The sequence below is a fragment of the Orycteropus afer genome, unplaced genomic scaffold, assembly GCF_000298275.1.
Source record: "Orycteropus afer afer isolate SDZICR_OR568_19922 unplaced genomic scaffold, OryAfe1.0 scaffold00431, whole genome shotgun sequence".
Taxonomy (NCBI): Eukaryota; Metazoa; Chordata; class Mammalia; order Tubulidentata; family Orycteropodidae; genus Orycteropus; species Orycteropus afer.
This window is the reverse complement of record NW_006922018.1, coordinates 427,762-443,287: the sequence shown is the minus strand read 5'-3', so window position 1 is coordinate 443,287 and position 15,526 is coordinate 427,762. Positions and strand designations below refer to the sequence as shown.

Here is a 15,526-nt window from a genome sequence, read left to right as displayed (position 1 = left end):
ACTGACATTAACCAGGTTAAAGAACAGGAAAGCAAAGTTACAAAATGTAAAAGTTGTATCAGTACAGTGTCATGAATATTTAGTATTTCTAGTGCTAGATTACAGTTGTAGTGCTGGCTGATTTACATACGAATTTTCATTTATTAGAAGACTGAGGGAAATACACAGGATCCCAAGGAGTAAGACCTGCGTTCTGTGACTTATTAGCTGAACTTTTGGGTAATTTATTTAACACTCATAGTTTTCCATTTCCTTAAAATTTAAATGAAGGATAAATAATAATATCTCCTTTGCAAGGCTGGTATGAGAATTAGTAGTTATGTAGATAAATGCCCAGCCCTATACTGGGACACAGCAGGTATTCAATAAATTATTCTTTTACATATAATTAAGTATGTACTTTAGGTAGACCTTTTAATTTAATGCAGAATGTTACCCTGTCAAACAATGAAGTCAGTGTTGATGATAATAAGCCCTACTACTCACAAAACAAAAACAGTCTGTATGAATATTCCCTGTCCCTAAATCATGCCTGTTAGCCCTTCTGCTTTCAGTCCATCTCTGGATGCTGTGGTCCCGATTGCTGGTCCTCCTCTCTACCTGTCCTGTCCTGGCTTAGAGGAAAAACCAGGGCCCCCTCAGGCCCCCATAGCAGACCCTGTAGTCCACATTTGCATTACAGAGGTCATGGAGACTATGGCCAAACGTGCTCCTCCCCAGCGTCTACAGGCACCAGTTCCATCACACTACCAGAGGTAAAGGGGAGTGGGCAGGAGCCAGGCAGGTGAGAATAGATGTGGAAGCCTTGTAACTGGCTGACTTCTGCTGTCTCATAAGCAGTATGAAATGCAAACCCAGCAAAACAGAATGTTAGTCTAATTTTAGGCTTTAATGCATCTCAAATCAAATGTTCTTTATTAAATGCATCCCTAAAAACACACACACATCTGGCTTTCTGATATCAGAATATTCTATTGTCATCCCTTAGTTTTCTTTTAATGCACACACTAGTTTCAAGGAATCCCCCTTATGATCTGATATGCCACAAAACTTCAGTGTGGTTTATTTTTTTTTTTAAACCATATTCTATTAAAAGAGGAACTTCATCTTATCACCTATTGTATCTGAAAGAGTAACTGATGCACACTTCTATTTAGTAGTGGTTTTCAACCAGGCAACGTTCTCTATTGTTTTAAAATGCTTCCCAGGCGATTCTGATAGGACAGTGAACTACTGCCTTAGAACAGAACCAGTCAACTGAATTTTACTCAGTGCCTCTTACCTGCCCCTCTCCATGTATACCACACTTAATTCTTACATCATTTCTAAAAGGATTGAGGCAACTTTTTTCCCCCTTAATTTCGACAACGCATGTTTGGAAATTTTGGGTAAAAGTTTATCCTTACAAATGAAATCTCAAGTGTGTAAACTAGTTTTCAAAAAAACAGACGATCTTTCAACACTTGGGAAGAAAGATTTGTCTTTAATAGTCTCCTCTGTTTCATAAGTGGGTATGATGAAGGCTATGTGGTAGTTATGTTTGTGTGTCAACTTGGTTGGGCCTGGTTGAGTGGCTGGGCAGCTGGTGGTAGTTATTCTCCATGATGAAACTGGCAATCAGCTCCATGGTGGGATCTATCACAAGCCTTTGGGTATGTGGTCTGCTTCCCATATATAAGCAGTAGCCTTGGGAATGGTCTCCAGTTTATGGCACGCTTGGACCCTGCATGTAGCTGTCTTTGTTGAGCAGCCTGCCATGCTCTGCCTACCTTGAGACTTAAAACGGACTTAATGGCCTGCTGTGTGATTTGGTAATACCGGGACTGTGCCTTTTCACTTGTTAAACTTGGGCTTGGCAGCCTAAGCAGCCAGCAGCTGTCTGAGTGAAGAAAAAGCCTCTAGCTTTAGTGGGCCGGGAACTGGACGCAGTGCTGAAGCCCAAGGCTAAGGGGCTTTCACCCAGTCTCTAGAGCTTGGCACTTTGAACTTGGACTTAAAGCCTCCAAATTGTAAGAATAAATTCCTGTTTGTTAAGGCCATCCCATTTGTGGTATATTCTTGTCAGAGCAGCACCAGGTAACCAGAACAGGCTATTTCATTTCATTTATTCTTGGCGCCATGAAAATTCCTGTTCTAATAAACAGATTTATAACAATGGGAACTGTTATAAATACAATGAACCAGGCCCCAAATGTCAAGTCTGTTGCCACCCTCATGCTCATCTAATTTGAAAATGTTCAAATGACTATTTTTTGCTTCACACTCCTAGTTGCTAACAGAACTTAAGTGGGCCAGGAGTGGGCTTCTGATGTAGGACAGTTGATCCTAACACTAGAGGTAACCGCTGGTGAAAAAAGTAAGATGGCCTGATTAGAAACAGTGGTGTAGTGGATAAGACATTTGAGTGCTGACCAAAAGATCAGCAGTTCAAACCCACCAGCTGCTCTGCAGGAAGAAGATGAAGCAATCTATTTCCATAAAGATGTAAAGCCTTAGAAACCCAATGGGGGTCGCCATGAGTCAGAATCAACTCAATGGCAGTGGGTTTGATTTTTTTGGTTTTGGCCCAATTAGTCTCCTGGCAATTAGAGACTAGAGATAGGGTCTAAGGGCCATGCTGTAGAAAAGAACCTCAAAGGTGCAAGCTAAAATTATTATGAGGGAGAAGAAACTATGAGTAAGCAATAACTGTGAATTAGAGAGGTCAGTGGATAGAGAGAGAATAGAGCCAACAATGTAAAAAAAAAAAAGCTGAGTCACGTGCACAGCAAAGCCCAAGCCTAAACAGCTACCACTTCCTGCTGCTGAGGCCCCTGGAGAAGCCTCAGACCCAGATTCAGTTTTCAGTGTCCGCTCTTCCTATGACCTGAGAATTAGTTTTGGGTGGCTGATGAGGCGGTGAGATGGTTCTTGAGTTCCAGGCAACTTAATGTCACAATGAGTGAGTTAACACATTGGGTTTAGAGTCTTTTCATGTTTGTCCTATCTTAAGATTAGTTAAGCTATTACCATTTGTTAAAAATAATGTACAATATTAAACTGTTTCCCTGATCAAATCTAGTAATGTTTAATTCATTAATTTTTAATGTTGGTATTATATGATTATATACATATATCAGTACAATTCACATCAAGTTTTATACTTATTCATCTCTGCAAAGACATACATAAGGATACACATTCAACAGCTGGGAATTCACAGAACTGCAGTCTATACTTTCAGGTTTGTGCGATCATGGTACATCTGGTAAGGGTCATTAGCATACCAGTTTCGCCTCTTCCAGAATGATGTGGTCATTTTATCTAAGAGTTTACTCTGGGTTTTATTGCAGAAGACAAATTCCCTCAAGCGTTTCTTCCTTGCAGCTTTCTTCTTCCATAGTTTTTTCTTATAACCAGCCTGTTAGATAGTATTACAAAGACATTAAAAACTTTGTATTATGTAGGAAACAGATATTGTCACTACTTATAGCTTATTGACCAATAGGAACAGAGAACAGACTTCCACTGGGGCTGGCAAGTTCTTTAGAAAAATGTGACTGTTATTGAGAGGTGGGTGGAAAAAACATGTAATTTGAAATATTTGTAGTAGTTTTTGAAAAAAGACTGCTTTAAAATACAGAAATAAAGCAAAATAAAACCTTTGTAGCTGGTGAAGAAGACAATAATATATAACAGCTAACTTTGTATGCGTTTTCTCATCTCTTAACAGTCAACAACCTACTATTACTCTCATTTTATAGCTTTTTTTTTTAAATTGTGATTTGGGTGAAAGTTCACAGAGCAAATTCACTTTCCATACAGCAGCTCACATACACTTTGTCTCATGACATCCACTACAATTTACCACAATGCAACAGCTCCCCTCCCACTTCCTCCCCATAGTTACCTCTTCCCTGTGTCCTTCCCTCCATGCACTCCTGCCCCCTGAGCTGTCTCCCTGTGCATACACAGCCCTTCTATTCTCCCATGATTGTTCTTTCCAAGGAGTGTATCTGCCTAGTGTAAATGTTCACCTCGTATGCCTGTCTTTTGTTTGTCTGGAAGCCACAGGAATGGGTTCCATTATAGACCTGAAAGGCAGCTAGAGGCCATAGTCTCAGGGCTTCCACCAGGCTCTATCTCAGACCAGCAAACCTGGTCCTTTTTTAGTTTTTTTTCTAAACGATTTTGAGTTTTGTTCCACATTATTCTCCCTCTCTATCCAGGATCTCCTGCATAGATCCCCCTCCAAGTGGTTGACAGTGGTAGCCGGGCACCATCTAGTTCTTCTGGTCTTATAGTTGTATAGGCTGAGGATCGTATAGTGTACTAGTTGCTTGGACTGTTTCCTTAAATCTTTGGTCTTCTTCATTCTTCTTTGCTCTAGACGAGGAGAGACCCACCGTTGTATCTAGATGACTGCTTGCAAGCTTTTAAGATCCCAGTCGCTACTCGCCAAAGTAGGATGTGGAATAATAGTAGTTTTGTGTACTATGTTTTGCTAATTGAGCTTGATGTCCTCTGTGACTATGGTCCTGAGCCCACAGGTCCAACTACTTGCTCCCCCTGGGTAGCTGGCTGTGGCCCAGAAATGACCACAACCTTGTCCCTTGTCAGCTCTACTATATACCTGGGAATTCTTACAGAATATACAAACACACTTGTAGAACCATTGTCTGCCAACCATATACATGGTCTTGGGCACACTCTCCCATACACAGACATACCTAATAGTTCAGCCTGTCTACCCATCTATCCACCTGTATATCCATGTTTGCCTTCACTGACAACCAACTGTCATTGGTTAGTAGCCCAGTGTCTTACCCACTTCACTATACTGGCTCTTAACTACTACATTATACTCTTTTTCCTAATGGGAGAAGGTGAAGGAAGTACTGGGTATAGTGATAACATTTATGTTTATTTAAAAAAACAAAACCAAACTCACTGCCATTGAGTCAATTTACATTCATAGCGACCCCCGCCTGGGTTTCCAAGGCTGTAAATCTTTACAGAAGCAGACTGCTCCATTTTTCTTCCATGGATGTTCATTTAAGGGGACTGGCTATACAAGGGCTGAGAAATACACTTCTTGAATATAGTGCTTCATTTATTTTTTCTACACACTAGGGACTAATTTTTAGAGGAAGTACTTTTCTAAAGAATAATGAATACTGTAAAACTATTATTAGGGGTGGTAAGGGAATGGTTAACTCAAATATTTAACCCCCAATTACCATATATACCATCCACGCATTATTAACTCTAAAGAATTAATTTCTTATTAAAACAAAATTAGACTACATATAAAAACTTAAGGCTCCTTGGTGGTGCAGTGGTTACAGTGCTTGGCTGCTAACCAAAAGGTTGGCAGTTCAAATATACCAGTCACTTCACAGGAGAAAGATGTGGCAGTCTGCTTTCATTTGGCCTTGGAAGCCCTATAGGGCAGTTCTACTCTGTCCTATTGGGTCGTTAAGAGTGGGCATTAATTTGATGACAATTTTTTTTTTTTTAATAAAAACTATAATCACAGCCTGTTTGAACTAGAAGAGTCCTCAGTCACCAGCCTCCTTGATGATTGGCCAGGGGAGGTGAGCCCAGAAAGTAGGCTGTTGATAAGAGGTCTTGGCTTTAAGCCAAGGGCTCTTTATGGCATTACACTAACTGAACAAAAGCATAGCTCGTCTCTGAGAAGGTGCCTTGGGTTTTTGACATACGTTAAGTGTCCTTATTGTGACCAGCAACTTCTACAGTACAGAGATGCTCAGAAGTAAAGAGGGCTTATTTAAGAGTTCTGGTTTGAACTTAGAAGGGGGTCTATATAGGAGATACTGGATAGAGAGGGAGAACAATATGGAACAAAACTCAAAATCATTAATTAAAAAAGAAGGACCAGGTTTGCTGGTCTGATAGAGCCTGGGCGAATCTCTGAGACTATGGCCCCTAGCTGCCCTTCAGGTCTGTAATGGAACCCACTCCTGTGGCTTCCAGACAAACAAAAGACAGGCATATGAGCTGAACATTTACATTAGGTAGATACACTCCTTGGAGAGATCAATCATGGGAGAATAGAAGGGCTGTGAATGCACAGGGAGACAGCTCAGGGGGCAGGAGTGCATGGAGGGAAGGACACAGGGAAGAGGTGGTTATGGGGAGGAACTGGGAAGAGAGCTGTTGCACTGTGGGAGATTACAGTCAATGTCACGAGACAAAGTATATGTGAACTACTGTGTGGAAGATGAATTTTTTCTGTAAATTTTCACCCAAATCACAATAAAATTAAAAAAAAAAAAAAAAAAAGTTCTGGTTTGAAAATGCTAGAGATAGGGCATTTGCTAGCCACTGCTTCCAATTTTACATTCAAAGGCTCAAACCCAAATCCTCATATTCATGCAATAATTTTCCAGTTTGAAGGCCAAACCGAGTCTCTCCACATGGACCTCTGACTTATAGACACTAAATTTGTTCTCTTGCCCACCACGACCAATATCCTCTGAAGACTATTCGGTGGCCACTGGGAAAATGCTTGAAACTTATGTAATCTATCTCTAGGTTCACAAATGTGAAGAGGGAATAAACAGTAAGCATTAGGGACAGCTGAGGGAAATGGCCACAGAAAATACTTTCAGTTTTTATGCATTAGTATGAATTAACCCATTTTTTTTTTCTTTTTGATTTTGATGGAGGCCATTCTGTACATAGAATACTTTCTGGACCACTGAGTGGGGGCTAGGAATTATGACTAGAGAGCTGGATCAGGCCATTTAGAGCACACAGGGGCTCTAACCCAAACCCACTGCCATGAGTTGAGTAGAATGGCCCCATAGGGTTTCCAAGGCTGTAAATCTTTACAGAAGCAGACTGCCTCATTTTTTCCCTGTGGACTCCTGGTGGATTTGAACCGTGACCTTCTGGTTAGCAGCCAAATGCTTTAACCACTGTGCCACCCAGAGCTTCTTATGAGGGCTCTGGATCTCACAGAAAGGGATATAGAAAGGCAGGAAAGGAAAACCACCCATTTTATTTAATCTAGGGCTAGCCTAGGACCTGGAAATAATTACTATAACAACAAAGGGGAGAAAATATTTCCAGTGATCCAAAATTCACAAGACTCAGAACTATTAGGACTTCAGTTCAGCTACTTATTGATTACATAAGCTTGTTGACAGATGTGGGACACTACCAAAGTATTGCTTCAATGGAGAAATGAGCTGAAGAATTCCATTAACCCACAGACCTACAAATTTAGGATTGATTGTAAGATAGGGGATAATACTTCCAACCTTTCAAACAATGAGAAAGTTGTACCAATAATCCCCCCCGCCCACACACAGGGAAATAGATTTTGATCTTTAAAGACATTTAACTTCCAAATAATAAAAGGGAATTAGTATTTGAACAGGTATTAAAACTCAAAGGTGGTCCTGCAGAACTCTGGTCTTAATGCGCATGTTCCCTTAATTATCAGTTACTCTGTTTTTGTGCATAAGAACATAAATGAGAAAGTTCACATTCATGCTCACCACACCCTGTGGCAGAGAACAAAGTACTAAGAATTTTTCAGTCACCCTTAGAGGCTATGGACCTGGCCAGAGTAAGAGAGTTCTGTCTCACATAGCCCCCAATTACATACACCTATGGAGCAAAAAGGAACTCTGGTGATGCAGTGGTTAAAGCACTTGGCTGCTAACCAAAGGTTGAGAGTTCAAACCCACCAGCTGCTCTGTAGAAGAAAGATGACACAGTTCATTTCTATAAAGATTTATAGCTTCGGAAACTCTATGAGGCAGTTCTACTCTGTCCTACAGGGTTGCTACAAGTTAGAATTAATGTGATGGCACTGGGTTTGGTTTTGGTTACAGGGCAAAAACTTATTATTATTATTATTATTTCAAAAAAAGTGTTTGGGATTAATGTTCTGCCGTAAAAAGTAAGCTACCTGGAGGATCTAATCCAAGGCAGGCTGAAAGGCATTTTAGTCCCCAAATGTGGGTCATGAACTAAGTCTAGGCTGAAGTCTACTCTGTTGCTATTAACACTCTGCTGCTTAAACAAAGCCTCCAAACAGGTTATTGCATGTAGGAGGTTACAAAAGGCTCCTGGTGATCATCAGATAAACCAGACATGTAAAAGACCTGAGGCGAATCCTGTCCTACAGTAAAGACTTTTGCCACTGTGAATATTTTATGAATGTGGGTGTTTAGTGGATGCCTACACATTTCCTTCACATGGATTCACTTACAGAGATGCCTTCAAAGCCAGTACTTAAGCCCAGCGCTATAAAATCTATTGGTAAGATAGAGGAGAATATGCCAGTGCTGAGGCTACCTGAATTCTGCTTCATTTTGATCTCTTGCTACACTCCCTTCTCAATCAAGTAATAGTGTACAGACTCACCTTTCTCCTTAGCCAAAGGCCAGAATGAAGTCGAAGGAATCTATAGACAACAGCTTTCACAGTCTTTCTCTTTCCTTTTCTTGCGCTGAAGTATGTTACAGTTCTGACTGGTAGCATCAGCACATTAGGAAGCAAGGGGGCCACTCTAAAATACATTTTTAAAAATTTAACTTAGCAGTTAGACTAATGAAGGGATAAAATCTATTTTTCTACTTAGAAATAAGTGAAGCATCATACTAGAATGGAGCTGACTTTAACCACTGTTACTTTGAATAATCCATAACAGCAAGGCATAAAAATTGCTATTATCACCAATTTGGAAGCCTTCTATAATCCACCTCCCTCCATGGCCATGACAGATTTATCATATTATATTGTAATCGTTTATTTCTCATCTATCAGCCCATCAGACTGCAAACTCTTTTAAAGACTTTAACTTATTCATTGTATCCTTTTTGCTAAGTACAGTGCTGGGTACCCAGGTGTGCTTACTAAAATATTTGCTGACTGAATGAAAACTACACACAACCCAGGCTTATAAGCTCTTGTTCATCCTCCACTTTGGCTGACGGCTCTCCATCCAGGAAACCGATATATAAACATCAGAAGGGTGCTCCCTTGGCAGTCCCTGCATATAGATGTCAATCACATTCTCCCACTCAATCAGAAAATGTGTGTATAATAAACTGTAGGTAGACTAAGAGTATCATCTACTTCTAAGATGTCTTTGCAGGCGTGAATATTTTAGAATTTATGCTCAAATGTCATATTTACTGAAATACACTCTACCTGTTAAGAACTGCTGCAGTACGCCCACACATCAGGTTTCCAACAGGTGTAGTAAGTGTGGGAGCAGAAGAAACAACTGGTGTTTGAACATGACTAAAATGTCGGGCAGACAATGCAGAAATAAGACAGGCATTCTTGGCACAGTTTTGATAGGCTGAAGATGCCAAAATATTCAAGGGCCGTAGTAAGATTCCTATAAAGATAGAAGCATATACACTTAATATGATATTTAAAACACAAATCCAGATATTTAAAATTAAATCATGAATCAAAGCAACTAACTACTAAACGTAATTAGTGTGTCCTAAGCATCACTCAACTGGAAAACCTTTTACTAACTTTATTGAGGTATAATAGATATACCATAAAATGACCTGTATTATGTGTCTAATTTAATGATTTTTAGTAAATTTAGAGAGTTGTGTTTTCAGCACGACAATATAGTCTGATGTGACCTAGCTCTATTCCAGCACTGGGGAACAAAATACACGTAACATTAACCATCCCTTGCTATTCATAAGGTTTTCAGTGGCCAATTTTTATTTTATTTTCTTCAGAAGTGGACCTGGCCACATCCTTCTTCCTAGTCCGTCTAAGTCTGGAAACTCTGCTGATAACCTGTCCATCTTCAGTGACCCTGCTGCTATTTGAAATACTGGTGGCATAGCTTCCAGTATCACAGCAACATGCAAGTCATGACAAAGTGAAAGGTGAGTGGTGGTCATGTTGTTACTTTGGTCATGTTGTCAGAAGGGACCAATCCCTAGAGAACGAAATCATGCTTGATAAAGTAGGTTAGTTTAAAAAAAAAAAGAAAGCCCTCCAATGAGATGAATTCACAAGTGGCTGCAATTATGGGCTGAAGCATAGGAATGATCATGAGATGGTGCAGAACCAGGCAACATTTCATCCTATTCTACATAGGGTCACTGAGTCAGAACTGACTCGATGGCATGTAACAGCAACACTCCCCACCCCCAGATCTTATATACTGGTGAGAACTATACAGAGTAAAATAACAGAAGATGTGCTTGAGCTCTCCTCTAGAAAATGAACAAGCCATGAGCTGAGGAGGAACTGAATCCAGGCAGGAAGAACAATATAAGCAAAGATGTAGGAGCTGAAACAAACCCATGGTGAGATGGCAACCATCCCTGCCACAAAGGCTGACACTGCTTGCCTGACCATGTCAGAGATGCCTGGAGAGAAGTAGTAGGAAATTAGCAGGGCAGGTCAGAAGGCAGATTCTGGAGGACCTAGGCTTGTGGAATGAATACAGCCCCCTTTATCTGTCCTTCACATGACTGCCAGCCTCATGATCCATGGTGGCAAACAGACTCACTGCTGGAGTTCTGACTGTGCATGCAGATTCTGATTGTGAGACTCAAGAATGCTCATGTTATAAAAACTCCACCTGGTGACAGAAATGGTTGAAAATTAGACTGTGGTGATGGTTGTACCTCACTAAATTTATTAAAGGTCATTGAATTATACATGTAAAATGGGTAATTTTATGGTATGTAAATGGCACAATGGTCAAAGCATTTGGCTGCTAACCAACAGGTCAGCAGTTCGAACCCACCAGCCACTCCATGGGAAAAAGATTAGGCAGTTTGCTTCCATAAAGATTTAGTCTTGGAAACCCTATGATGCAGTTCTACTCCATCCTATAGTCACTATGAGTCAGAATAGATTCAATGGCAGTGGGTTTTTGGTACAGTTGGGTTTTAAGAGGGAAAAAAAAAAAAAAAAAACCACCACAAGTGAGTCTGATGCTTAGCCAGGGCTTAGAACCACTGTTCTGTTGTCCACTGCACAATAAATGAGGGTCATGGTTGCGGTGAGATGGTGGGGTTTGAGTTGGACTGTTCGTGTTCATATTCTAACTCTACTACTTACTAGCTGTGTGACTATAGGCAAATTATTTTATGGGCATTTTTTTATTGTGAAATATAATCCATATAAAGATTATATTTATCTATATTAATCATTTAATATGATTATATCATTAATTTAATATGATTATATCATATAAATATAATTCATACTTAACCTGTTTGTGCCCTAGTATCCTCAAATGTAAAATGAGGTTAAAACATTAGGTATTTGAAATCCAAGATTCAGAAGACTGTTAAGAGAGCCCTTAATGTTATCCTTTGGAAGTCAAATTCACTAACCAGTCCAGGAATTCTACTTCAGAGGTATAAATTATTGACATTTCAAAGAACTGAAAGGGGGAAAAAAAAAAAAAAACTGAGAGGATTTCAGTGATTACAAACCAGGAAGCAATTGCTCAAAGATTAGCAGAAAATGTCCCAATTTTCAAAGGTCACATAGGGTACGAGTTTTCTGTTCTTGGTATGTCTCAGTTAAAAAACCACCCCTGAATGAAGTGAGCAGATAGAGTATGGAAGATAAAGACTGATAAACTATAGGCTTCTCTGTACAAAATAATGTTGGACTAGATTAATAAACAAGTACTGGGTGAGAAAAAAATTGCCACTAGGCGTTACTACCCATACCTTAAAAGAATTAACGTCATTTCATTTTTTGATACAGTCACTAGCCTGAAAAATCAAGGGAGCATTTTAGACACAATGTATCCTGACTTTAGGAAAGCATCTGAAAAAGGTTCCTTTATATTCTAAAGGGCAAAATATAGAAATGTGGACAGGATGGTAGTACTGTTAGGTAAATTCCAAGTTGGCTGGAAATTATCCCATAATTAGTAGGTTGCTGTTCACCTGGTGAAAGTCTCTAAGACTCTCTCAGAAACTCTTGGACTCATGCACCAGGACACAAAGTCAATCAACCCAAACCCACGGCCATAGAGTCAATTCCAACTCACAGGGACTCCCATTGGGTTTCCAAGGCTGTACATCTTTACAGGGGAGCTCTGGTAGCATAGTGGCTAAGGCACTTGACTGCTAACCAGAAGGCTGGCGGTTCAAACCCACCAGCCACTCCTCGGAAGGAAGGTTGGGCAATCCTACTTCCGTAGTGATACTGCCTCGGAAACCCAAGGAGGGGTCGCTATGAGTCAGGGCTGACTCGACGGCACATAACAACAACAACAACATCTTTACAGAAGTAGATTGCCTCACCTTCCTCCCATGGAGCAGCTAGTGGGTTTGAACCGCCAACCCTATTGTTAGCAGCCAAATGCCTTACAAAGTCAATCAAGTTAATATAATTGCCCCTCACTGGAAACATCTAAATGTCCATCAATAGCAGAATGGTGAATTGTGGGACAGTTGCTTAACAGAATACCATATAGCAATGAGAAAGCACAATAGCCACGGGCAGCATGAAAGAATTTCACAAAATTAAAGAAGTTAATAAATAGTAAGAATACACAGTATTAAAAAATACACAGTATTTAAAGTTTAAAGAAAGGCAAAACATTATTTAATCTAAACATTAGAGATGCATACATAGGACCTAAAGCTTTACATGGGAGCTCTGGTAGCATAGTGGCTAAGACACTTGCCTGCTAACCAGACGGCTGGCGGTTCAAACCCACCAGCCACCCCTCGGAAGGAAGGTTGGACAATCCTACTTCCGTAGTGATACTGCCTCGGAAACCCAAGGAGGGGTCACTATGAGTCGGGGCCGACTCGGCGGCACATAACAACAACAACAATAAAGCTTTACATAAAAAAGGCAAGATAATTATAAAAATGAAAAGTGTTTATCTTTGGGGAAAGTAACAAATTTTAATTGAGGAGGTACAAAAGGGTGGAGCTTCTGCTAGTATTCTCTCTTGAACCTGGTATTAGTTTCATGGGTGCTTAATTTAGGGGTATTTATTAAACTGGCCATGTATGTTATGTAAATTTTTCTTTACATGGATTATATTTCACAATAAAAAAATGCCCATACATAAACAAGCCCTTTTTTAACAGCTGGATTTTTTACATAGTTGTTTTTTCAAATTATTTCTAGTCCCCTTCTTGCCCAGAATCTTATGACTTTATGAAAATTTTATAACTTTTGTGTGAAAACAATTTATCATATCTGAATAATCTTTAGCTTTTTGCAAGAAGTCCTTAGAGTGAACTTAATTTAGCTGTCTTTACTCCTCAGTCAAGAAATTCTTATGACCACCCTCGTGCTAGACTATAGGTACAGTGAACAAAAATCTCTACTAGCTATACATGTTTGTGTGAATCTCCTACAAAGTTTATTATGTGCCAGGCACCACGCAAGGCAATTTACAAGCACAAATTTAATTACTCCTCCGGCAAGTGGTATTATCTCCACTTTACAGTTGCAGAATCTTAAGCTCAGAAAAATTAAATAACTTTCTCAGGGTCAAAGGTTGTGAGTGGCGAGTCCTAACTTATAAATTAAAAAAGTAGCTGGGATTTTTTTTTTCTGTTTGTCTTGCCTCCTCCACTGCAGTCCCCTTGGTTTGTTTTTTAAAGGAAGGACGGCGAGAAGCCCCTAAGGAAGTGTAAACAGCGGGATAGCCAGGTGAGAGTGGATCGGAGGATCTCGGAGACATTTCTCCGGGCCACTCGGAGAAAACACAGAGCAGCCCTCCGGGCTCCAATAACGACCCTTTTCTCCTGTTAACCTCCAAGCCAAACACTTGCTTCATCCTGTATTCACAGCCCCCTTCTGAGAAGGAATAGATAGAGCATTTAGCTTCCCACTGACCTGATACAGCCTTTACCGCACCGACGAGGATAGAGGACGCCATCTTGCTACCCCCACTACGGCGGCCGTGTTGGGTCTTAAAGCACCAAAGTAAAAGGAATAAAGGAAAAGGAACCGGACGGAGTCAAGGGAGGAGGGGAAAAAAATGAATGACGGAGCGGCCAAGTCAACCTTTATTAAATGTCCAGCTGCCTCCATTCGTCTACCAGTAGAGCCCTGAGTGTTGCTAAAATGCTGACATGTTACAGCTGAGCTTCCAGACAAGAAAACTAGGGAAAAAGGCCTGGTGACCTACTTGTGAAATTAGCCAGTTAAATCTTTGTGGATCACAATGGTCCCATCCTATTTTGCATAGGGTCTGAGTGCTGTTGTCTAGGATCTTCCAGAGTCTGGCTACTGGAAAGTAGCTAATAACAACTATGTATGTGACAGGCTCTGACTTCAGCACTGTAAAACAAGGGCCTGGAGAACAGTACTTGAAATTTAAAAAAAAAAAAAAAAAGGAAAAATTGCCATGGAGTTGATTTCATCTTACAGTGACCCCATAGGGCAGAATAGAACTGTCTCAACTCTTTACAGAAGCAGACTACCTCACCTTTCTCCCATGGAGTAGCTTCAAACCACAGACCTTGTGGTTAGTAGCTGCCTTGGACAATCTACTTCCGTAGTGATACCGCCTCAGAAACCCAAGGAGGGGTTGCTATGAGTTCGAGCTGACTCAATGGCACAAAGCAACAACCACCTTTACTATCGCACCACCAGAGTTCCTTTTGCTTGGCATATAGTAGATTCTTAATACATTTTTATTGAGCATATAATTGAACGTATTTTACATTTCTTTTGGCTCTTTTTATTAAATGTGAGAAAATAATAATTATCTGCCCCAACTGAAATATGTTAGGACAAAAAGGGTGTGTGTGGGGGGAACAAAGCAATGCTATTAAATATCACTTTGGGAAAATGAAATGCCAACATTTAAATGACTGTAAATATCGGCTATTTGCATCAGGCAAATCTGCTGCAAAAGACCTCTTTCAGGTGCTGAAGAGCAAAGAGGTCTCCTTGAAGACTAAGGTGCGCCTAACTCAAGCCATGGTATTCTCAATCACCTCTTATGCGTGCGAGAACTGGACAATGAATAAGGAAGACCGAAGAAGAGTTAATGCTTTTGAGTTGTGGTGTTGGAGAAGAATGCTAAGAGTACCATTAACTGTTAAAAGAACTAACAGATCTGTCTTGGAAGAAGTGCTGCTGGAATGCTCCTTGGAAGTGAGAATGGCCAGACTTTGTCTTACCTACTTTGCTCATGTTGTCAGGAGGAATCCTTCCCTGGAGAAGGGTATCATGCTTGGTAAAGTGGAGGGTCAATGAAGAAGGGGAAGGCCCTTATCAAGATGGATTGACACGATGGCTGCAACGATGGGCTGAGGTATAGCAAGGATCATGAGGCTGACACAGGACTGGGCAGTATTTTGTTCTGCTGTGCATAGGGTCGCTATGAGTCCGACATGGCTTAACGGCACCTGTGATAGTTGGAGCTGTGTGTCAACTTGGCTGGACCCCAGTTCTGTGTGGTTGTTCCCATGATGGGATCAGATGACTGAGTTCTGAGTGGCCAGTCTGCCCAAGGGGAGTTTCCCTAGGGGTGTGGCCTGCTTGCAATGATATCCAAGGACAATCTGGAAGAACGGCA

General features: G+C 40.6%; 1 protein-coding gene across 1 annotated transcript; it reads right to left on the bottom strand.

Moving 5' to 3' along the window:
- Positions 1 to 3,211: 3,211 nt before the first annotated feature.
- MRPL35 (mitochondrial ribosomal protein L35) lies at positions 3,212 to 13,876 on the bottom strand. The gene is made up of 4 exons (XM_007954082.1): positions 13,834 to 13,876; positions 9,172 to 9,364; positions 8,383 to 8,527; positions 3,212 to 3,400 (listed from the first exon to the last, which is right to left on the bottom strand). Exons 1-4 carry the CDS (start codon positions 13,874 to 13,876, stop codon positions 3,212 to 3,214), a joined length of 570 nt encoding a protein of 189 aa, XP_007952273.1.
- Positions 13,877 to 15,526: the final 1,650 nt, after the last annotated feature.